General features: G+C 36.9%; 1 protein-coding gene across 1 annotated transcript in view; it reads right to left on the bottom strand.

Moving 5' to 3' along the window:
- Nucleotides 1-343: 343 nt before the first annotated feature.
- Nucleotides 344-25,419, bottom strand: part of SETDB2 (SET domain bifurcated histone lysine methyltransferase 2) — a 67,483-nt gene continuing 42,407 nt past the window's right edge. The window contains 10 exon segments of the mRNA XM_037037862.1: nt 344-779; nt 1,613-1,701; nt 5,337-5,686; nt 9,141-9,175; nt 9,177-9,232; nt 10,904-11,003; nt 11,589-11,799; nt 13,513-13,682; nt 17,368-17,484; nt 22,513-23,076. Of these exon segments, the coding sequence (XP_036893757.1) occupies nt 662-779; nt 1,613-1,701; nt 5,337-5,686; nt 9,141-9,175; nt 9,177-9,232; nt 10,904-11,003; nt 11,589-11,799; nt 13,513-13,682; nt 17,368-17,484; nt 22,513-23,076 (1,810 nt within the window). The 3' untranslated portion in view covers nt 344-661.

Raw genomic sequence — 25,419 nt, forward strand, 5'->3', positions numbered from 1 at the left:
TCTTGCGGCTCTATTCCAGAACAAAAATCTTCCAACTCCTTCAGGTTTCTATTCCCTCTTTTCCTGTTTATATTGAAGGAGTAAAGAGAATCTGTGGGAAACTAGCTTCACCTCAAAGAGTTTGCTAAAATGATCCCTACAGAAGAGCGTCTCACCCTTTCTCACTCAAATGGTTTCACAGCATTGTACGTACTTCATGGAGCTATATTCCTCACTCTGTTGCCTACCTTATGCCCCATAATGGTAAATTATTTGCCAGGAATTAAACATAAATAGGTAAAGTCATGAAATGTGGCCATTTGGGTCCATGAACTCAAAGACAATAAAAACAAGAACAACTGAATTCTATGTGACACTGGTTTCTCTTCATATATAATTTACAAGCAAGTTACAAATTGTATAGTAGTATTTCATTTAAAATATGTAGGATACATATGTAAAGGCAAACAGTGGTAAGAACAGATACCCTATGCTTATGAAAATGTTCTTATTTTGTTCCTAGAATTTCTAAGTCACATAAATGAACCCCCTGATGAGGACACACTGAGAGGAATTCTCTTGATGGTCACCAACTACACTCCACTGACAACTGGGTATTCTTTTGCATGGCTCTAATTTCAGCTTTATAAGCTGATTTCATGAACAAGCATCAGCTGCAGAGTTATAATATTTTTTTTCTACATTTATTAACTCCACATTGGCAGAGGATTTCTTTATCAGGAACAGTCCCAGCTTCATAACCATAATCCCACGTTAGTTCTGTTCTTGCTTTCACAAACCTAGAAAATAGAAATTAAAAAATGATAAATTACCCTGAATAAGCCAAATTGATTATATCAATTTTCATATTAACATCATTAACTATCCTTAAAAATACAGTTTATCCTGACAACCATCAAGTAAGAATGCTTTCATTAAAAAAATAATTATTTGAGTTTTATTTTCAATCTACTAAATCCTGAGTTAGAAGAAATCTGTCAATATTCTCAAGGAAGGATGTGTACTTTGAGAGTAATGGAAACCAGTGATGTGATGAGGCCTGCAGTGTGGTAGGTGGGGACAGTCCTGACTTCAGGAAGTTGTAGCAGTCTGCATCATTTATTCCCTGAACTGAACTGGGTGAGAACTGCCATTCTTAGCTCTTTCAGGTATTAAAGCTAAGAGAAAATAAAAATTAAAATTTCAGTTCTTAACATTTATTTTTTAAAAATTTTTATTTATTTATCTTTAGAGGGGAAGGCAAGGAGAGAGGGAGAGAAACATCAATGTATGGTTGCCTCTCGTGTGTCCCCTGCTGGGAACTGGCCTGCAGCCCAGGCATGTGCCCTGACTGGGAATTGAACTGCGATCCTCTGGGTCGCAGGCCCGTGCTCAATCCACTGAGCTACACCAGCCAGGGCTAAAACTTCAGTTCTTTAAAATTTGGTTGAATAGAAACAGTTTGCAATAACTGAATATTCTGGGATACCAGATATTAGAGGCTACAGCACATATCTTTTCATGTTTTTCCTTTTTGTTGCTCCTATCCTGACCCTTTGTCTAGTTTCTTTTTGTCTTCTATTGTCATTTTTAAAGTCACATTTTCAAAATTAGGCCACAAAAAATTTCAAACCTGTTGGTGAAGAATGCCACCAATGGAAAATTCCTGTCGTGTGTTTCTACAAAAACATTCTGTACCAAAAGATTTGGGCAACAACTATGCTGTTAAAAAACATTAAAACAGAGGTTAGAAATAGCATAAAGTTTGATGTCTTATTCTTTGAAGAATTAGAATACCATCATTTCCAACACAGCTTTTTTCTTTGTTTTTTTTGTTGACTAATATGTAAAATATCATAGCTCACTACAATCCTGTTAATAGTAATTCATTCAGAAAAGCCTTCTGACACTCTTACATCTTGTTGGTAGAAATGCAAAATGGTATAAACCTCCATAAAAGATAATCTATCAAGATTAATATTATAAATGCATTTATCTGTTGATCCAGCAATCCTATATCTGATAATGTATTCTACAGATACATCTGCACATGTATCTATGTGTAAGATCATTCACTGAGCATTGTATTTAACAGTAAAAGTATGGAAACAAACTAAAAGACTATCTAAAGAGAATTGGTTAAATAAACTGTGGTATTATCAACACAATGGAATTCTCTGAATCTGTAAATAAAAAAAAATAAATAAGTAGCTCTCTCTGTGTCCAGATATGGAAAAGATCTCCAAGGTATATTGTTAATTTAAAAAACATGGTTTGGGACAGTGACTACAATATACTGTCTTTTGTGTAAGAACACTTATTTATATTTACCTGTATTTGCATAAAGAAACATTATTAAGAATACACAACAAAGAAATAAAAATTATTTTACTATAGGTGGAGTGGGGGCAGGGTGAATGGGGGCATACATCATTTTTTGGACAAGAAACTCCTAGGTTTTAGAGGAAAATAAGAAAAAAAATTGAAGCAAAAGATGTGGTAAAATAGCCCTGGCTGATGTGGCTCAATGGATTGAGTCCTGGCCTGCAAACCAAAGGGTTGCTGGTTGAATTCCCAATCAGGGTCCATGCCTGGGTTTCGGGCCAGTTCTCCAGTAGGCGGCAATGCAATAGGCAATCACACATTACTGTTTCTCTCCCTCTCTTTCTCCCTCCCCTCCCCTCTCTAAAAATAAATAAGCAAAATCTTTTTTAAAATGTGGTAAAATATTTAATAACATAAATAACAGTATTTCACCAATGTAAATGTAAACAGAACTCAACAGCAGCATTAACAACCATTATTCCTCACAAATTTGGTGGGAGAAAGGTGTGTCTTGTAGTCCAAAAAATACGGTAGTACTTCTCAAGGTATGTGTCTTTTTATAACTGTCTTTTTAATATGAAGACTATATACAAACTGAGTTTTACACCATAATAAAAACAGGCCCTTTGGAAAAGGGGATGTGTGTAAATAACTTATTTTTCTGCTGAACATAAAGCATAATTTACTTGCTTCAAGGCTTCTACACATAATACTATTTCCTCCTATTACCTCCATTCTAATATTGTTCCCTTGCCCACCAGCTGCCATCTCCACACATTCATCTATCACCAGATTCATAAAAGAATCAAATGACAATATTCCTTGAGCATCTGGGCCAACATTTAATTTCAATGTTAATAATTTCCTGTTCATATCTTTTTTAAAAGATTTTATTTATTTATCTTTAGAGGGGAAGGGAAGGAGAAAAGGAGAGAAGTATCAATGTATGGTTGCCTCTCGTGAGTCCCCTGCTGGGAACTGGCCTGCAACCCAGGCATGTGTGGGAATCGAACAGCGATCATGTGGTTCGCAGGCCCGCACTCAGTCCACGGAGCTATGCCAGCCAGGGCTGTTCATACCTTTTTTTAATTGGGGCCTATGACCTTTAGTCATGGTGCTTACTTGGTAGGCTTAGAGCTACCCTGAAACAGAATTCTGTTTAGCTATATGTTTATATTTTGCACAGCTTATTATTTTACTTTAATTTTTAAATCATGTAAATGTATTATCTAGGTAGAAAAATTAAAAAGATAGAGAGGAAAGAAGGAAAGGAGGGAGGGAGAGTGGGAGGGAAAGAACCTGTTTTTATTCTCCTACAAAGTGAGGGACCTGGCTGATGTGCTGATTGGGAGAGGTGAAAACAAACCAATTGTGCTAGTGCAGCCACCACTCAATGTAACTGATGGGAAATAAAGCCATAACAGTCTTTTGCTGGGAATCCTTCTTTAATGGACCTCCTGACACGGTTGACAACAGTGTAGAAGTAGTCAGAGTAGAATACGAGAACAGCAGTTGGGGAACAGAGGAAGGGAAGAGAGGATTCTATTCTCTGCTAACCAAGTAGTCTTCTGATTAGGAGAAAAAGAAACAAGTCAAATTAGCAGATTCACCTAGCAAGAAAAATCTCTTTGTTTTTAAAGATTTTCTAACAACACTATTTTTTTTCCTCTCATGACAGCTGAGTTACATGTAAAATTATTACTGCACATAAATTTTAAACCATTCAAAAGTTACATTTTAAGAGGCACTGAGCTTACTTTAAAGGTGTCAAAAGGAATGCTTTTGATAATCACATGTCATTCAGGCTTCCCTTCCTTCATCTTTATTTTAATGAAAAAGTCAAGGCTGCCAATCCCACTAATTCCACCCCACAGGGAAGAAGAAGCGCTCAGATACAGATCAAGGAGAATAATTAAGGCCTTATCCAGGGGTCAGTGTGATAGAGTGGACCTTTCCAAAGGATGTGTGGAGGAGAGAAAAGTCCTTTTCCTCATTCCATGACATCTCCTCACTCTCTTGGATATGATAAGCAAAGACAAAGTGGAGCTCAGAGATCAGAGAGGGATACAGGAGAGCCTAGCTCAGCTCTCAGACACTTCAGGGCTTCCGCATGGTCCAGTTCCCCAAAGACAGGACAGACTATATAAATAATGGGACTAGAGGTTGAAAGGTTTTTTTTTTCCCCTATAGAATTCCTGAGAACATACATTCTTTGATAATCATGTCTGATGGTTGGAAGCAAGATAGGGTAAAAGTCTAATGGGAAGGCCACAAGGTATGCCAAATCTACCTCACACAGGTGATATGACCAATAATATAAATTATACCTCTTATCATGAAGATGACAGGAGTCTTAAATGTCAACTAACCTTAATAATCAGAGGACTCATAAGTATTTCTCTATATAAATGAAAATAAATCTTATTAAATATTTCCCAAACATACACACAGACAGAAAATGAATATGATTTGGGAATAAAAAAAATGAGTAGAATAGTTAAATGCAATATTCTGATAAATGTACTGGTTTTCTATAATAAGCCACTAAATCATTCAAAACTTACTGAAAGTAAGTAAAACATAAATACCTCTAAATGATTTTTTTGAACTATTAGAGGCATCTCTGAATTAGATGTATTATATTATATAAGAATTAAAAGAGAAATTTATTCTATGAGTCCCACTGTGGTGTTTTTGGAAATAACAAATCTTGAAAATCTTTCAATAAATGTAAATAATTTTCTTACATACCATTTACATCATTTTCTTAAGCAAATGTTTACTATGTGCCAGGTACTATATAAGCACTATATAAAATATAAATAATTTACTTAATCCTCTGAGTCAATTATTATTATCATCTCAATATTATAGAGGTCAGAAATAAGGTATAAGGTTAAATATCTTGCCCAAGGTCATACAAGTAGAAAAAAATTGACATCTTAATCCTGGTAGTCTGGCATTAGAATTTGTTATTCATATTTTCCTTATAATTTTGTTAAGAAGCACAGGAAAAAAGCCCATATACTCACATTAAGAAAGCGGCCCACATTTCCTTCTTTTGTGGCATCCAGTAAAAACACATTTCCTTTACTGAACTTTAGAGAATCAGGTGAAGTATTCTTGGTTTCACCTGACAATTCTTTACCACAAATGACCTGCTGGTTTTGACATGCTGGAGATTTTTTCTCTTGGGGCTTTAGTATTTGAACCTCAAATTCTTTCATAATATTCTGATTATCCAATGTGGCTGCTTCATTATATCTGCCCCCTGGTGAAGTTTCTTCTCTACATTTAGTTATATCTATCACATCTGATTCAATCAGGAGTTTGTCTTCAGAATCTTCAACTTGATTTGAGCTTGCGTTCACTAAAAAACATTCTGGAAGGAATTGTCAGGAAACACTTGGCTGAGCAATACTGCTGAAATTAACAATGCTAATTAAACAGTACTTGCTTTAATTACCACTAATCCTTACAATGTGTTAAGGTAGACAGTGCTCCAATTTTATATATGAAAACTTTGAGCCTCTGAGGGTTTAAGGGACTCACCCAATCCACAGTAATAAAGAGAAGTAGGGTAATAAACCCAGAAATGTTATTACTACATAACAACACCCTTTATTGAATCTATATGTTGCTTCCTGTTACCACATTTAATCTCTACTCTTCACAAACTGACTTACCCCTCTTCAACTTTGGAGTCTGCATTTAAGTATATTCTTTTTTTAAAAGATTTTATTTATTTATCTTTAGAGGGGAAGGGAAGGAGAGAGGGAGAGAAATATCAATGTATGGTTGCCTCCCGTGTGTCCCCTGCTGGGAACTGGCCCGCAATCCAGGCATGTGCCCTGACTGGGAATCGAACCGCGATACTCTGGTTCGCAGGCCCGTGCTCAATCCACTGAGCTACACCAGCCAGGGCCTAAGTATATTCTAAATAGCTGTAATAGTGGTGTGTAGGGAGTACTCTAGGCCTTTAAGACACCAATGAAAGGCCTAAAAAGACCCTGTTGAAGTCACCCTCTATAATAACTGTATTGCTATAGAGGGTGACTGTATTGCAATAACTGTATTGCAATAGAGCCTATTGCTATAGGCTTTGTACACATTAGTCTTTCTAGATGACAATTCAATAATCACACTTCTACAAACAATAATACCTTGGAAGATGAACTGCTCAATCAATTTTAGAAATAATTTTTTAGAATATTCAAATGTGTGAAATGCATATCCAGTGAAATACTATCCATACTTTATGATGGGTACTTTATCCATGGATAAAGGGATGATTCATGTCCTGGGTGATATGAAGTGGGATAGTATAAGATTTCATAATGCTACTCAGGAGGGCACAAAATTTAAAACTTGTGAACTGAACTGTGAACCAGTGGATAAGGGGGATTACTCTACTCCTAAATTTATACACATAACACATATGGTAATTGTAATACATAGTAATAAACTTCTGTTTGTTTTGTCAGCCTAATTTACAGGGCCTCAGCTTGACAACCCAAGATGGGTAGAGGAAGAAATTCTTTTCTCCCCTACAATGGTGATTTAATTATAATACATGAATGCTTTTTCTTGATAGACCTTTTCAGTCAACTGAGGCAGGAGACAGCACAGGAAGAACTCTGAGACTGCAATACTGTAACTGGCCAGCATCTAGCATCCTGGCTGCTAGGGAATGCCTTTTACCAATTAGGTAGAATAAATAGTAAACCGAGGCAGGAAGGAGGAAGGAGATAGGTCTCACACGCTAACTCAGCAGTCTTGAGCCTGGTCTGATAATATACCAGGTGTTCCAACATCACAAGAAACACTATGTTAGCAAAGAAAGGAAGTCCTTGAAATTCTATGTAGAATTTCTACTATCTGGGAAAGAAAGCCCTGATTCATCCCAAGGCCTTGAATGTGGGAGACGGTCCATGGTGCCCAAAGAAGGAGCCCATAAAACAACTTTGGTTAACTGTCTACCTCTGGTTACTGTTTTATGAGGGAGTCCCCGATGCTTACAGAAAGAGCCCATAAATAACTTTGGAAAGTGCCTCAATTTTAATTACAATGATCCCTCACCTATCGTGGGAGTTATGTTCCAGAGATCCCCATGATAGGTGAAAATCTGAGAAGTAGCAGCATGTTATATTTATTTTATTATTTATATATATTTTAAGGCTTTAGAAACCCTTCCCATATTCCTATAAACCTTTCCCACTCTCTTAATAACCTTTCCCACACTCTGTATTGTAAACACTCCATATGCTCTTAAACACCTTCTATACTATTAAACCTATGTAATTTTAACAACATATAAAATTCTATATGGGTACTCACCAGTGAAATATATAGTTGTCCCTCGCTATATCGCGAGTTACCCCGATACAGTGAAGCTGCAAAAAGTGAACCGCAATATAGCGAGGGACAACTGTAACTGCCTCCTATCACATTTGTTTTACAAGATGAACAAATGGAGTCTGGAGCAAAATAAGGATTCAGGATAACAGACCTGCACACATACCTAAGTTTGGGTAGTCACATTCCCCCAGGAAAGCTGGCACATTTACCCATTAGTCAATATGTAAGTTTTTTTCTCCTATCTCACCAGCTATGTAAGTCCTCAGAACAAAGGACTCGCTCTATCTCTCATGGGGGCTCCACCCATTCTTGGAGCCCTTGGAGCTCTTAGCTCCCGGACCACTGGGCCTTTGGCCATCTAGTCTCAGGCTGCCTGGGAGCTTGCCACCCTGGTCTTCAGCCATTCTTATTCTTACTTTTGCCATCCTGCTCTGCCCTGAAACTTTGCCTTTCACCCCCTACTCTACCCAGTCCCATTCTCTTCCATGGGAATGGGTCACTAATAAACTGACTACATGCTAATAGATTTGGTGATCTGTAATTCTTTGTATGTGTTAGTAAGAAGAACCAGGTCTCTTCCGTCAACACAAGGAGCTTCTTCCAATCTCCATCCTCTAAGACAGGTAGGGAATTGGGAGTGCAGATATAAAGAATCTCAAAGGGAGAAGAACAAATGGCTGATCAGTTCTTCAAAAAGGATCACTTCTCAGCAATGTCTCCTCACTAAAGGATATATTGAAATGCAAAAGTACCAAAACCCAAGCTTGTCAAGTCATAATATTAATTATGGCAAGGCTGGTAACACTCAGGGTAGCAATATTTTCACTTTTTGCTGAGTATCCCCAGTAATAGTTTTGGCTGGAAAATTGCAAGAGAATGCTGTGTCTTCATTTTCAAAGGGGCCCCAAAGAGTGAGGAAATGGCTGCTTTGAAATGCTTTCACAGCCACAGATAACATCATGGATAATGTAGGCTAAGAGTTGTCCACCCTACTCCTTCCTGCCATATAGATAGATCACTAGTGGAAACTAGAAGAGGGGTCAACAAACTTGTATTATGGGCTAAATAGCAAACATTTTAGGCTTGTTTTTGGCCATATGGTCTCTGTCATGATTATCTAATTCTGCTGCTATAGTGTTAAAGTAGAGTCAATATGTAAATGAATGAGTGTGGCTATGTTTCAATAAAAGTTTATTTATAGACACAAATTAAAAATTCATGTAATTTTCAAGTGTCATCAAATATTATTCATCTTTTTATCAGTTATTTAGAAAGGTAAAAAATCATCTTAGCTGATGGGTGGATCATACATTGGCCCACAAACTGTATGTAGCTTACCAATATCTGATTTAGACAAGTACTAACTTTTATGATGGATACAGCATGTTTGTTTTGGAGTTTGAGAAAATAAACCACAGATATTGAGCAAGACAGACAAAAAGGCAGAAGAGATAGGCACAAAGTTAAACAAAGCCTATTTTTCATATCGTTGGTTTTAGTGGTCAGATGTATGAGTTGATTTAAATCCATCATTACCTTCACAAGTGACAGATTCTGAGGAAGCAAATCCCTTAAAAGAAAACAAGGAAAATGTTACTTTTTAGGTTAGGAAAAAAAATTTCATTCAGCAGTTAGGCCTCTTTCATCAAGTGTCAATCTTCATGGCCTGTAGCCACTGCATTAGTTTTGAAAGCCTCGAAGCAGATCTCAGAAGGAACTTAGGAATGATGGAGCCCTTTTGGCTGTGTTCTGCTTGTAGGCATGTTAGTAAGCTACAGGTATAAAAACTTTCAAAACATTCAAGACATTCTTTAAGCATTAAAATTAAAATAAAATTCAAATACATCTGTATTCCTCAATTCTGATACCAGACTATGAATTTGGCTTCAAGTATAAGGTGTACAAAGATAAAAATACTGTGGCTAGTTTCTACATCCCCCCCAAAAAGATTAAAGTTGCCTTTTTTTTTTAAAGATTTTATTTTATTTTTAGAAAGAGGATTAGGGAGGAAGAAAGAGAGGGAAACACAGATCACTTGTCTCTCACATACCCTGTCTGGGGACCTGGTCTGCAATCCAGACTTGTGCCCTGACCAGGGAAATTGAACAGGCAACCTTCCGGTTTGTTGGTTGGCATTCAACCCACTGAGCCATACGGCCAGGGTAAAAAGTTTATGCAGTGTAGACACTGCAGTCACTTAAAATGACAATAACTCTTCAAAGAGTTATCTACTGGGGGAAAAGGCAGAAAACTGTACTTGAACACCAATAAAAAATAAATAAAATAAAATAAAAATAAACATAAAACAAAGGAGTTATCTACATAGCACAATGCATAGCACTAAACTAACTGCTCAGGAAATGCTGGCATTGTTGTTATTCAAGTACTAAAATAGCCAATATTTATTGAGCACTTCCTGGGTGTCAAGCTCCATATAAAGGGTTTCTGATATTTATCTCATTTAATCCTCTTAACTGACTTAGATATTACCCTTATTTATCAGATAAAAAAAATGTAGAGAAGGTCACCCAGTTAGTAAGCAGCATAACTGAAGGTCAAATCTATGTCTGTGTGATACTATGGCCCAACCTCTTCATAATCATGTGATACTAAGGAGGTTCCTGATCCATGTTAGTAGGCAGAGGGCGAAATTTGTCCAACACCCAGGGCAAAGTTTTTATTTTTCATCAAAGCCCTAATGTGAACTACCATTATGTTTGCCTCTCTTCTTTTTCCTGCATCTTTCTCTGCTTCTAGGTTACGGTCTCTGACTAGTCATTCTTCTCAGTTCAGATTGAAAATTGTATCTCCGGAGGTTATCATGTAAAATGTTGCTTTCTGGATGACGTTTCATTAGGTTGCATCTCCTCTTTTTCATATACACCACAACCTAAATTACTCCAACCTCTTTCTTACTATTTTTCTTATTATTATCAACTCAAACACTAGTGTCTACAAATTCTCAAATGAATAGCTAGCTCTCAGTCTCAGTGGACTACACTATTAGATCATGAACAACATTCTCCTTAAAAGTCTAAATTTGGGAACATGCCAACCACCATGGAGGATACTAAGTAAATAAACCATGACCATCAACACTTCAACAGTATACCCATTCCAAAGCAGTAAAAAGAAACCTACACATTAATAGGTAGCACAAACAATTTGAACTAAGTAAAAGATAGAAAGGTGAGATAACAGTGTTCTCAGAAGGACTCCATCTACATTTTGCAGTTTTTACCATCTTTCTCCCATCAGGTTGAATAATAGCTATCTTGGTCTTCAGAGTTCTAATGGCCGAATGATACCGAATTCTTGAAATATTGTTATATTTCATATCTCTGAAAAGAAAATCAAAGTTATTCTCTTTACTAAACCTTGAAATACAGATAATATAAATGTTATGGAAATAGCCATTAGAAATTAATCTAAGTAATAACATCTATGCCTGACCCTTACCAGAAAAAAACAATATGATCATATTTTAAAGTCAATCATATTTTAAAATATGTTCAAAAAAGAAAATCTACAAAAAGTGTTGGAAATAGAATGATGAGAGAAAATAAAACTGCAAAGTATGACATCCATAAGAACCTGATTAAAATCATAAAGTTTTTAAAGGTAAAACTCCTGAAATAAAGTATGTTGGCTAGATTTTTAAATCTACGTGTCCTAGATTTCTCAGTGTTAAACTTACAACTGTGAAGCAAGTTTATAGATATAAAGTATATAGGAATGTGAGGAAAGAAAAAAAAAGGAAGCAAAAAAGGAAGGAAGAAGAAAGGGAGGGAGGGAGGAAGGAAGAAGGACAGACAACCAACCACTCTTGACCAATATTATAGATCAGTTTTTGATCTAAGATCTTTTGATCTTTGATCTTTTGGTCTTTGATCTTTTGATCTTAGAGTTCCTAAGATCTTACTTACATAACAGGCTTTTTTGGATTATTAGTAAACTTAGCTGGACACTCTTCAGTTTCAGCACTTTTATCCAATTCTAATGGGATAACTTCAACCTCACAATCTGCAACTTCCATTTTCCTCCTTTTTGAAAACACATTTTTCACAGTATTTTCTTCTTTTCTATTTTCACCAATATCATCAGGTTTCTCAGAGTTAGATCTGCTTAATAATCTTCCTAAGAGAAAGTAAAAGAGTTTAGAAAGATTAAAAATAATGTGGTAATGGCTAAGCAACAAAACGGTATCTCTATTCTGCTCTATAACTAAAGAACCCTGTGAGGTGTACCTTATCTCTAGAATGAAGATAAACACATTAACATCTTAGAGAACTATGGCAAGGAATAATAAAAGACCAGTAAGAGATTTCATGTCTTCCAGTATATGAAGAAGTAAAGGACATTTAAAAAAAAGCACTTGTCTATTCATGAAAGTGGAGAGATTTAGTTACAATATAAAACAAAAACATAGATCAGAAAGCGTTCCAGAAAATTAGCAAGGTGAATTAGCACTGAAGATTTTGTGTCTAGATAAAAAAAGCTTTACCACTTAAAATCAACACTGGTTTTATAAAGTGACATTTAAATCAGTGATGCTATGTGTCTATTGTTCTCATGTTAAGTCCCAGTGTAAATTAAAATGTCTAAAGTTTATGTGTTTTTTCTCCCCAAGGGACACAAAATTATAGTTAACAAGCCAGAGTAAGCAGCCAGGTCAAATACCTTAGTTGCATTTTGCTAGATAGGTAATACAAATAAAGGCAATACTTCCTGCACATATTTGGCATTTTATAGGCAGCTGACTTTCATCGAAGAGTTATTTTGAAAAATATAAGAGATGACAATCTAGGCAAGTTGTGTGCCTGTAAGTGGTATGTGGCAGGGATCCAAGTGTGACTATTCTGAATTCTGATAATTCTTGCCCTCACTGAAGTGAACCTGGAAATTCAAATGAGGAGGGTTGCTCTGGTCCCTGCCGCCTAGCTCAACGACTCAGACCAGCACCTTTAGACTGGCTCTAGTAGAGCCATGCTTTCTCAAGCCTCATTTCTTGGTAAAGAGAGAGAATAAGGAACTTTGCCTAACACTCTGAGGTAAATGGTTAAGATTCCTGGAGGCTGACATGTCTGACCTTGGGGCTGTGATCCTAAAGAACCAATAACTACAACTGTAACACAATGGTTGCAAGGTTTTTGCTCAGAATGTGGGAACTCCTGAGGATCTGAAATGAAGTGTGCTGCCTAAAGTCATTGCCTGAATCATCATATACATGCATTTATTACAAAATCACCTTATTAAATCCTTTTTGAGAAATATTTTATTTATTTAATGTTACAGAAAGGAGAGGAGAGGGAGAAAGAGAGGAGAAAAACATCAATGTGTAACAGAAACATCAATGGGATGCCTCTCGCATGTATACTCACTGGGGACTGGCCAACACAGAGATGTGCCATGACCAGGAACTGAACTGGTGATACTTTGCTTTGGAGGATGACACCCAACCAACTGAGCTACACCAGTCAGGGAACCGTATTAAATTTTAATAACTCAAAACATTGAATAAGGTTGTCCTGAATGGATAATTCAGTAATTTAGTTTTCATATTTAAAATGTTTTCTTATCTTACACCAAAGCATTTGTAGCCATGAAGCCAAAAAAGATGCCTCACACAATAACCCAAATTTTATTTCTGAGCCTTTATTTTCTAGAATATCACCTCTTGAGGCATCTCATTCCTTCAGTACCCAAGTTCCCAGTCACTTTACTTCCTCTGTATACTCTTCCTATATATTGTTGCTCTTGTCCTTGCTATAAGAACTCAATGGCCTTGACCAGTAAAATGGCAATTCAGAGATGCAGATACAGTCATTTGAAAATAAACCCTTGCTTTACCTGAGTAAGTGCAAACAAATGTCCCTCTGTCGATGTCATCCAGGCAGCGTACTCCCCATCCCTTCTTCTCAGTTTTGAACACCTGTAGCCTCACTTGAGGTCCATGCTGAACAACTCGATTTTGACACATTTGTCGATTACACTTGCACAACAGGCTGCATTCATAAATGCTGTCAATAAACACACAAGAGAAAAATCAATCAGGCATCCTAAATTAAAATCAAAAGCAGTTAATATTGCTAATCACTAATAATTGCAGACTAAGTGAGAAGGAAGGATTTTAGAGCTAGACTGCCTGGGTTTCCCATCACAACTCCAGCATTAAGTAGCTATGTGATCTTGGATGAATTATTTAACTTCTGTGCTTCAATTACCCATTTTAAAAATGGGGATTTTATTGTTAAGTATATTTTATTGATTATGCTGTTAAGTTGTTCCAATTATTTCCCCTTTGCTTCATTCCACCCAGTACCCGCCTTCCCCCCAGCAATACCCCCCACCTTAGTTCATGTCCATAGGTCGTGCATGTAAGTTCTTTGGCTTCTCCCTTTCCTACACTATTCTTAACATCCTCCTGTCTGTTTTGTTCCTATCAATTATGCTTCTTTATCCCTGTACCACCATTTCCCCCCATCTCCCCCTTCCCCCTGCCAACTGATAACCCTCCAAATAACTCCCATACCTATTATTCTGTTCCTGTTCTAGTTGTTTGCTTAGTTTATTTTTTAGATTCAGTTGTTGATAGTTGTGAATTTGTTGCCAAAGTTCATAGTTCTGATATTCTTTTCCTTAAATAAGTCCCCTTAACATTTCATGTAATAATGGCTTGGTGGTGATGGATTCCTTTAGCTTTACCTTGTCTGGGAAGCAGTTTATCTGCTCTCCCATTCTAAATGATAGCTTTGCTGGATAGAGTCATCTTGGTGTAGCCCCTTGCTTTTCATCACTGTGAATACTTGTTGCCAGGCCCTTCTTGCCTGCCAAGTTTCTTTTGAGAAATCAGCTGACAGACTTATGGAAACTCCTTTGTAGGTAATTCTCTGCTTTTCTAGTGTTGCTTATAAGAGTTTCTCTTTATGTTTAACCTTTTTCATTATGATGTGTTTTGGTTTGGTCCTCTTTGGGTCCAACTTGATTAGGACTCTGTGCTTCCTGGACTTGCATGTCTATTTCCTTTGCCAAGTTAGGAAGTTTCCTTTCTTCATTTTTTTCAAACAGATTACCAATTTCTTGCTCTTTCTCTTCTTCCAGCATCCATAAGGTGAATGTGGGGCCTCTTGAAGTTGTCCCAGAGGCTGCTTATACTATCCTCATTTTTTTAAATTCTTTTTTTTCTTGTTCTGATTGGTTGTTTCTTTGCTTCCTTATATTCCAGATCATTGATTTGCTTCTTAGCTTCATCTTCTCTGCAGTTTCCCTGTAAATTGTTCTGTCTTTCAATTAGTAAATTCTTTGATTTTGACTGGATCTTCTTATGATGATCAGGTCCTAAGTTCCTTGAGCATCCTCACAACCAATGTTTTGAAGTCCATATCTGAGATTGCTTATCTCCATTTCTTTTAGCTCTTTTTCTGGAGTTTTGATTTGTTCTTTCATTTGGGCCATGTTTATCTCCTTGTTTTGGCAGCCTCCCTGTGTTTGTTTCTATGTATTAGGTAGAGCTGCTTTGACTCCATGTCTTGGTAGTTTACCCTAAGTAGTAGGTGTCCTATAGGGCCCAGTGGCACAGCCTCCCCATTTACCCAAGCTGGGTATGAGAGGTGCACCCTTCGTGTGGGCTTAGCACACCCTCTTCTTGTAGTTGAGCCTTAGCTGTTGCTGGCAGATCAATGGGAGGGATTCACCCAGGCAAGGATTGGCTGGGATCAATTACTTCCAACCCCTGCCCTCTGTGGAGGATCAGCTGTGCAGAGGCAGGGTGGTGGTCCTCTGAAGTGATCTGTAGCTGTCCGCTGGGTGCACTGGTCCTGAGGTTTGCAAGGGGGTGCTGGCCAAGGTCAGTCCTCACCTATGCTTTGCGTGGCAACCCTTCCTGAGCTATAAAGCAATCTAAGAAGGCTGCTAGTTGTGCTGGGCTGGGAGATTCCTAGGTAAAGACAACCTGTGAAGCTAAACTGGCTATTGCTAGTGCCCTGCCTAGAGCTCACTGAGGCCAACTATTGCTGTTTGATAGGATTTAGGAAGTTGTGAAGAAACCATTCACGTGTAAAAGCAGCATGGGTTGATTGGGAGGAGTCTCTGGGGATCTCCAAGATGAGTCAAACAGTGTCAGCCAGGTTGATGGAGTCAAATATGGTTCCACCCTGCTGGCACCGTGGCTCTGTGGAGGAAGGGCTCAGAAAAGGGACAATGTCCTCTGCTGGCCCTGATGCCAGTATGCTACTGGGGCCCTTCAACCTGCCACCCCTGTGCTGGAGCTCAGAGAGAGTGAGTTAGAGTAGGTGAGTCCGTGTGTGGGTTTTTTAAGAAGAACTAGTTGTGATTCCAGCAGTTACTTTCACTGACTCAATCCATGCTAGTTTTTGCAGCCGTAAGTTATGGGGACTTATCTCCCTTGCACTGGAACCCTGGACTGGCTGGCCTGGTATGGGGGTGGGCCTGCTCACTCCTGCAATATACTTTCCAAAGTTTTATCCATCACACATGGGTGACAGACCAGCCCATTCCGCATCTGTACCCCTCCTACCAGTTTGGAGGTGTGTGGTTTCTTTAATTCCGAAGTTCTCATATTTCCAATCAACTCAATTTCTGACAGTTCTGAGTGATGGTTGTTCTGTGTTTTAGTTGTAATTTTAATGTGGTTGTACGAAGAGGTGAGCCATGTCTGCCTACATCACGATCTTGACCAGAAGCTCTGGATTTTTTATTTATATATAAAGTATCACAGGATTGTTTCGTGAAATTTAAATGAGTCAGCATTTACAAGGTGCTTGGGACAATACCTGGCACACAGTAATTATTAGCTCTTTAAAAATCCAGAATGTCTAAGAAGAAAATGTCTGGGAAAGGAATGTCTAGAAGGAAAAATGTTCTGATTATTTTTTATTTATTTATCTATCTATATATTTTAAAGATTTTATTATTTATTTTTAGACAGAGGGGAAGGGACAGAAAAAGAGAGGGAAAGAAACATCAATGTGTTGTTGTCTCTCACATACTCCCTAGGGTACCTGGCTTGCAACCTAGGCATGTGCCCTGACTGGGAATCAAACCAGCGACCTTTTGGTTTGCAGGCCAGAGCTCAATCCACAGAGCCACACAAGCCAGGGTTGTTTATTTTTTATTTTTTTAAATATTTTTATTTACTTATTTTTAGAGAGGGGAAGGGAGGGAGAAAGAGAGAGAGAGAAACATCAATGTGTGGTTGCCTCTCCTGTGGCCCCCACTGGGAACCTGGCCCACAACCCAGGCATGTGTCCTGATTGGGAATCGAACCGGCGACCCTTTGGTTCACAGCCCGCGCTCAATCCACTGAGCTACACCAGCCAGGGCTATTTTTTAATAACAACCTTGAAAGTCTGAAAATTCCCAGTTCTTAGAAGAGCTTAGCACAGATATTTCTTAAGGGGGAACGGCTTCCCAAAGAAGGCTAACCCTAGAGGGTAAAAGCCAGACCCAAAGCACATGAATGTTTGGTTCATGTACATTCTGCATGATACATATGTGGTCTCTCACTCCATTTCCAGAAACAATATACAGATTTGTTATTGTCTTTGCTATTGTTTTTTAATTCCTTAATTTAGGTTTTTGATATAAAAAATTTAGATTTAATGTCTGTAAGACTACAGGTACAATAATAAAGAACCCACCTTCGAAGATACAAACACCCTGTAACAAATTCTCAAGGTATCTTACCCAGTTGGTATGTGTCTCTGTAGTCTTTTATATTTATATCCAATGGTTACTTTATCTCTTGACAAGGGGTAAATCTCAGCATTCCTGGCTGTCATTTGAAGACATGCACATTTTGTTCTACAAAGAAAGGCAATGAAGGGAGAAGTGAGAATAAAAAAAGCATCAACTAAGGAGACCCGATTAAAGTGTCAAAGATATAGTAAAGGAATTAATTGTATTCAGGATAGTCATCTGCCTCATGAACTTTGAACTTCTTCCCTAGATAGACCTCCTTGAAAGAGATTATTTACCAAAAGTCTATAAATAATTATAAACTGCCCTCTACCTTTATTTGTTCATGAAATAACTTAACCATATGAGTTTTCTTTAACTTTTCAAAATGAACTCCTTTAATTTCCTTTTCAGCAGAAGCTTGTTTGTTCCCCTAAGTCCACTCTCCTCCTACAATGGGCAAACTGATATGTGTCAAACTCAAAAAGGTATACCATAGATTTGTAGATATCTTAAATTATCTTTCTTTCCAATGATACAAAAGCAGACTGGGTAAGTTGACACTGGATATCTAGTTACTAAATTTATTTTTTTATAATGTTCCTCAACAAAAAACATGCAACCATAATTTTTCTCCCTCTTTTTAAATGACTAACTTGAGAGAAACTTATACCTTAATAGGGAGTAAGGAACCTGGGTATCTTATCTGTACACTGGATATGTGACTATTGATGAGCTGGTTAAAATCTCTGGATCTATCTCCTTTGTTCAATAAGTTACTTTGAGGTCTCTTTCTTGGTGATTCTCTTCTGTATTTTTCTGTATATACATAATACATGCATAAGAGTGGTGGCTACTGTTTGCAACAGAAAAAACAATAGAAATTTCAATAATCTGGAATCTATTATAGTGCAGGAAATGTAAAGTTGCTTTTTTGATATGATTTTGCTTACAAGGTTTAAAAGTACAGAAAAATACAAATAATATAATAAGCACTCATATTTCTACCACATAGAATTGTTATCATTTTACCTAGTCCTTTTTTTTCTGTATTATTTAAAATATGTCCAAGGTCTGTCTGGAAAAAGTCCAGCCATTGTTAATATAATGAGAACTGTTCATGTGACATTACTATAACCTATCATCTAAAGAGAATGGACTGGAATGCACATGCATGAACAATGATGACTTCACTATACTGTCACTGGGGGCATTAGAAACCACTGAGTGCAAATGTGTACTATGTGGCTGCTGCATTCAAAATGACTGAGCAAGTAGAGGAACAAATCTGCATTTGCATTAAGCTTGAACATTCCCCCTCAGAAACTATTTGGATGACTCAGAAAACTTTCAGGGACGATGCAGTGAGTGCAGTGTAACTAAAAGTGTGGCACAAATGTTTCAAAGATGGTTGAGAATCTGTTGAAAGTGATCCATGAAAATTTTGTAAGGCCTGCAATAAGCAGAACACCTTAAGAATGCTGAATGTGTATAGGCTGCAATCAACAAAGATCGACAACTGACAGTATGAGAACTAGAAGCTGATCTGGGGATTCCAAAAACTACTGTGTCTGAGATTTTGATAAAGGATCTTGTATGAAATGTGTTGTGGCAAAATTCGTTCTACTACTTTTGCTACCAGAGCAAAAGAACATCATATTGCAATTGCTAATGACTTCATTAAAACTACTACCAATGAACCAGATTTCCTTAAGGTCACAATCAGAGATGAATTCTGGGTCCATGACTATGATCTGGAAACAAAGACCCAGTAGTCCCAACAGGAGTCACCTGCTTCTCCATGCCCAAAGATGGCGCAGCAAAGTCCCAACAAGATCAAAACCATGTTAACGGTGTTTTTTGATTGGAAGGGTGTTGTCCACCATGAGTACACCCCACCAGGCCAAATAATTAATAGGGAATACTACCTCAATGTGCAATACAATGAAAACAGCTGCAGCTATGGGCAATTGGTGATTGGCAGCTTCATCATGACAATGTGCCTACTCATGCATCACGTCTTGTGCCCAGTGTTTCGGTGAAACACCAAATCACCCACATGACTCAGCCACCCTATAGTCCAGATTTGGCACCCTGTGAATTCTGGCTTTTCCCAAAACTAAAATTACCTTTCAAAGGGGAGAGATTTCAGACAATCAGTGAAATTCAGGAAAATATGACAGGGTAGCTGATAGTGACTAGGACAACTGAGAGGTCTTAAGGTCCCTACTTAGAAGGGGACTAAGGTATCACTGTCCTATGTACAATGTTTCTTGTATCTTGTATATTCTTCAATAAATGTATTTTTAATATTATAAGAATGGATATTTTTCAGACAGTCCTTGTAAACTGTTTACATAATAATTTAAAAAATTTACTCTAGTTATTTTAAAACTTGCTTTTTCTTTCAATGTTGTTCTTGAGACCCAATCCATGTTATATTCAAATATAGTTAATTCCTTTAAAAAACTTTTCCACAGCATTTAGATATAAAATTAGGTTGCTTAATTAAGTTGCTTCAAGTTTTCAATATAACAAATGCTGAAATGAACATCCTATTCTTACACAGATGTGTAAACATCTCTAGAGTGTAGCTTTCAAATATTTTTTACTTTGACCCAGAGTAGAAAATACGTATTTTTCAGGATCATATATAAGCACACGTATGAATACATGTGCAAACTGAAACAACAGTGGCACGCAACTTTAGTCTTATCATCTGTGATGTACTTGGGTCCTTTTTTGTATTATTTAACTTAAAAAAAATGCCACTTATAACCCCTTAAATGATTTTACATCAACTAAACCTATGGCTTGGAATACAATGTCCTAAACATACTTAAAGTACTATTGCTGGAAAGTAGGTATGCACCTTTTCTATCGCTGTGTAGCTGAACACCCCACTCTCCCTGTTAAACAACTGATGGGCTTGGTATAAAATTCTAGTTTTAATTTGTTTTCCTTCAAGATTTTAAGCTAATGCATCTCTTTTTTTTGCTGTATCATTTCTGATGAAAAGTGTGTTGTCAGTCTCTTTTTCCTGTTTTTTGAGTGTTTAAAATTTACTCTTTACCCTAGATACTTTTTAAGTTGCATCAATACATTTAGATTTATCTTATTTTCCCTTTTTAGTACTTAGCAGTCTCTTTCCCTCAGGATTTCTGTCTTTCTTCACCTCTGTAAAATTCTCAGCTATTATTTCTTTCGACCCCTTCCAAGGACACGTTTTCATGCCTTTTATAGAGAGAACAAGGGGGTATCGGGAGGTGGAAACAGAGAGAGAGAGAGAGAGAAAGACAAATATAGATGTGAGAAAGAAACATCAAATGGTTGCTTCCTGTATGTGCCCTGACGAGGAATCAAACCTATAATCTTTTGGTGTATCAGACGACGCTCCAACCAGCTAAGCCACATAGGCCAGGGTTCAGCTATCATCTTTGAATGGTGCTCTTTTCTTTTCTGCATGTGTATGCTACAGCTACTTTTCCATATTTTTTAACCTGTAAATTATTTTACCCATATCTTTATCTATTTGCATTCTGAGAGATCTTAGTTTTTGCCATCCAATGCATTAATTCTTTCTCTAGCTATGCCAATGGTAACATTTAGTGCATCTATTTCAATTATTTCAATGACCATATGTTTTATTTCCTATATTTCCAAATGGTTCTTTTTCATATATATATATACACACACACACACACACACCCATTTATAAAAATAATCTCCTTTTCTTGTTTTATGGATGCTAATATTTTACCTCTTTGGACATTTTAAATATACCTATTGTAAAGTACCTTTCAATCAGATTCTACATTTATCTTTGATTCTTCAGGTGTGAATTCTCCCATTTTGGGGGATTCAAGCTGCTTTTGGGGTCTTAACAGTTGCCTTTGTTTGCTGTGACAGTCTGAAATCATACTTTTGTGGGGTTTACACCTGTGTATTCTAAAATTACATACAGTCAAATTATTTTTTTAAAAAGTCTCTAGAACTGACCAGAGTAAACATTGTTCAACAGTCATTTTTTGCAGTTTACGGGTTGATGCCCAACCAACTGAGTCACACCGGCCTGGTCCAGTAATTTTTTTCCCCCACTATTGAAAGAGATGGAGCTTGGCCAGATACAGGTGGGTTACACTTAGAGGTAATGCTTAAAAAAAACCCAAAACTTGCTTTTAAGAAGAATTAAACTTGGCTAGCAACAGATTTCCTCTATGACAGGGCAAAGGAATTGAACCAAAAGGACCTAACAGCAGATTTATATATCTCATCTCACACTCCAACTAACAGGGTGGTGAAAACTACTATCCATACCACTTATTTATTTTTACCTCTCTCATTCTTTTGCCTACTACTGGAAGCTAAATTTACATTAAATTAAATGTACATATAATGTAACTCCATTCTATATATGCATACATACAAACACATGTATACTATATACCCTTAAAATGATTTGAAAGTCCTAATATATGGAACATGTTTTCATTTTTTATGGAATGTCAATGTTAGGATCAAGAGAGTACTAATTATAAGCACCATTAACTTTCTACAAATGGCAAGGAAATGATATATAGAAGTAAACCACAACACATAACACAGTAAAACTAAAAGCGTGGGTTCAAATTGCAGCTCTTCCATTTGTTTGCCCTATGATCCTACAATTAGTTTGTTCGATCTCAGTTTCCTCTTTTATAACATGGAAATAATACTACTACCTCATAGAATTTTGTGAGAATTAAATAAGAAAATGTATATAAAGCAATTGTCACAGTGTCTGGCACTTAATAACTATAATTGCTGCTGTTATGATTATGATACTAGCTTAAAGAAATACTCATCCAAAAGGTTGAGGACTCAATTCCCAGTCAGGGCAACCAATTGATGTTTGTCTATCACAGGTTTCTCTCTCACTCTAATCAATAAGCATATTTTATTTTAAATAAGAAATATCCTTAGAGGAAATAATTTTCAAATTACTATAATTATTGGTGAAAAGTCTTCTTTCCCATTGCTAGTGAGAGCATATCTTTCCATTTTAGATTCTTAGTGAACAGTTTTAGATAGACAGATAAACTGAGAAACAGCAGGACTTAACAAGTACCCCTACATTCAGAAGATTTTTTTGAAATGCCATTATATTCTACTTACATGTCTATGCATCCCTCAGAGCAGTCACATGAATCAGTAAATATGTTGGGAAAGCTGCTTAGATAATATGCTCGTGGCCACATAGTTTTTCTGTACTTAAAGTATGGAAGCTTTCTATTGTCAATTTCATTACAGAAAGAAATGGGCACCAATTCCATTCCATTGCTAATATCCAGATCAGAAACAATTTCTTCTTGCTTTGGGTAATTCCGAGTCAACTGAACATAGGTATTGAAAGAAAAGTTATCTGTAAATAAAAAGTTACACTCTGTCTCAAGCAGGTAACGAAAAACTTCCTCCATGTTTCGCAGACTCCTTCCACAAGGGGTTTTATAACTCACGTGGAGTGCTGAAGAATGAGTGTTTGTCTTTGCATGTCGTCTTTGGAAGTGGCATGTAATTGGTAGCTGCAGAGGGTTTTCTCCTGTGAAGGTTAGTGGCATTTTCATCAGACAGGCAGTAGAGCAGTCATGACTTTGGTAAGATAAATTCAAAGAGGATTCTTTTTCTCCAAAGTCCACAGCTTTATTTCCCAGTGGCGGAGAGTCCTTATTTTTTGTAGTGCTGTTTAAAATTAATTACTTATTAGTATCTCATATGTATAGTACAACTCCCCATTTTAAAAATACACTGCACAGTAAGGTGGTAATTAGTGCTAATACTTTCTTAGACAATACAAAAATAAGCTAGACTCTGAAATAAACATTATACTATGTCCTGCCGCCATTTAAAGGTATGCCTTGCAGGTCTTGCCTCAAGAGTCTTTTCTCCTCTCCAGAAATCAAATACATGGTGTTTTTTTTCCAGCACATCTCCAACTGGGAGTCAAATAATTCAGTTCAATTCTGACACTATTAACCTGGAGTCAGTATCAGATCCCGCAAGCTAAAGGGCTCAGTCCCACAAGACTGTCCCCATTTCAGATACAAAATATAAGTCCTGCATAGCCATACTTCTGACTGACCCTGGGGTCCCCACAACCCCCTCCCTCAAATTTCGTAATTTGTAGAAAGACTCAGAGAACTCAGAAAAGCAGTTTAATTACTATTACCAATTTATAATAAAAGATAGAACTGAGGAACAGTTAAATGGAAGTGATTCACAGGGCAATATAAGTAGGAAGGGTTATGGCATGCCCTCCTCATGTGTGTCACCCTCCCAGCATCTCTAAGTGTTCAACCAGGAAGATTACAGAACTTCATTGTTTAGAGGTTTTTATGGAGGTTTCATTACGTAAGTATGATTGATTATATCACGGGCTGCAGGTGATTATCTTAATCTCTAGCCCTTCTCTCCTCCCTAGAGGCTGGAATGTAGGGCTGAAAGTTTAAGCTTCTAATCAACATTTATTTAGTCTTTTTGGTAACCAGGCACCATCCTGAAGCTATCTAGGAGCCCCTAGCCAACAGTCATTTCATTAGTACACCAAAGATAATCTTCTCATTCAGGAGGTTCCAAAGGTTTCAGAAGCTATGTGCCAGGCACTAAGACAAAAACCAAGTATCTTTCTTATATCACAACCTAATTTCAGAATATTCCAGAGAGCTGTGATTATAGCTGTAACATTTTGCTATGGCACCTAGCAAATTGAGAGTTATTCAGAGCACGCACTCAATAAATAGGTAAGGAAGATTTTATCTTCAGGCATGCTTGATTCAAGCTTTTTGCCTGCATAAAACAGTAAAGGCTAGACAAAAACTAATTCACTCATTAAGAATCCTTTACATGGTGTTTGCCTTCAACCAGTTACCAATTGAAATTTTTCCGTAATATGTAATTCACCTGGCATCATAATGATACATCTGAAAGTGGTAAACTGATAGGAGAAAATGGGGCAGTTAATCATTTTAAGAAAAAATAATTTGTGAAAATATTCCGTATGTACTGGGAACTCAGGTGGCTAATGAGCACTTTTAAATGAGCTAGTGCAACAAAAGAACTGAACTTTAAATTTTACTTAATTTTAATTAATTCAAATTTAAATAGCCATGTGCAGCTATACTGAATGCATAGATATGAGGTGTATCTCCCTTTCTTCCAGCCATATTAGTAATCCTCTGAATACATTTCACAATTTATTCTTTATTGTTTCCAATCTTTTGCTATTATAAATCACCATGTGATAAATAACCTTGTACATAACAATTTCATACATGTAAAGATATCACTACAGAATATATTCCCAGAAATGGAAATACTATCAGGGTATCAGGGTAAAGGTATCAAGAGTAAAGTGATTAGTGATTTTGTTAAGATACCCAAATTGTTCTCCTTAGGATTAGTCTCTCCAGCAATTTATGAAAGTACCTGCTTCCAAAGCCTCATCAATCAATGGCTCTTGATGCTTTTGAATTTCTGACAATCTAATAGCCTAAAGGATAGAAGTTTATAAGTCTTTTAATGTTAGATATATTTGTTTCCAATTTTTCTTTTACTACTTAACTTTTTTCTATTGATTGATTTTAGAGAGAGAGGAAAGGAGAAAGAGAGAAACACAGAAACATCAACTGGTTGCTCCATCCATCTATGTACTCACTGGTTAATTCTTGTATACACGTGAGTTGGAATTGAATCTGCAACCTTGGAGCATCAGGACAACACTCCAACCAACTTAACTACTGGTCCAAGGGCTCCTTTACTACTTTAATGAATATCCTCATACACAAATCACTGACCAAATTTCTGATTATTACCTTAGTATACATTCCTTTAAGAGGAATTACTAGGTCAACAGGAACATACATTTAAAAATAACTTTATTAATAACATGTTCAAAATACATTAAAATATACTTATTTCTCATAAAAAAGACTGATATATTGGACCCCCATGTACTTGTGAGAACTGCAGACTCTTGGCACAACTCTGTCCAAACCAATGCACTAAGAGACAATCAAACTCTAGCAA

This window comes from Sturnira hondurensis, unplaced genomic scaffold, assembly GCF_014824575.4.
Source record: "Sturnira hondurensis isolate 20B ecotype Veracruz unplaced genomic scaffold, ASM1482457v3 Scaffold0001918, whole genome shotgun sequence".
Classification (NCBI taxonomy): Eukaryota; Metazoa; Chordata; class Mammalia; order Chiroptera; family Phyllostomidae; genus Sturnira; species Sturnira hondurensis.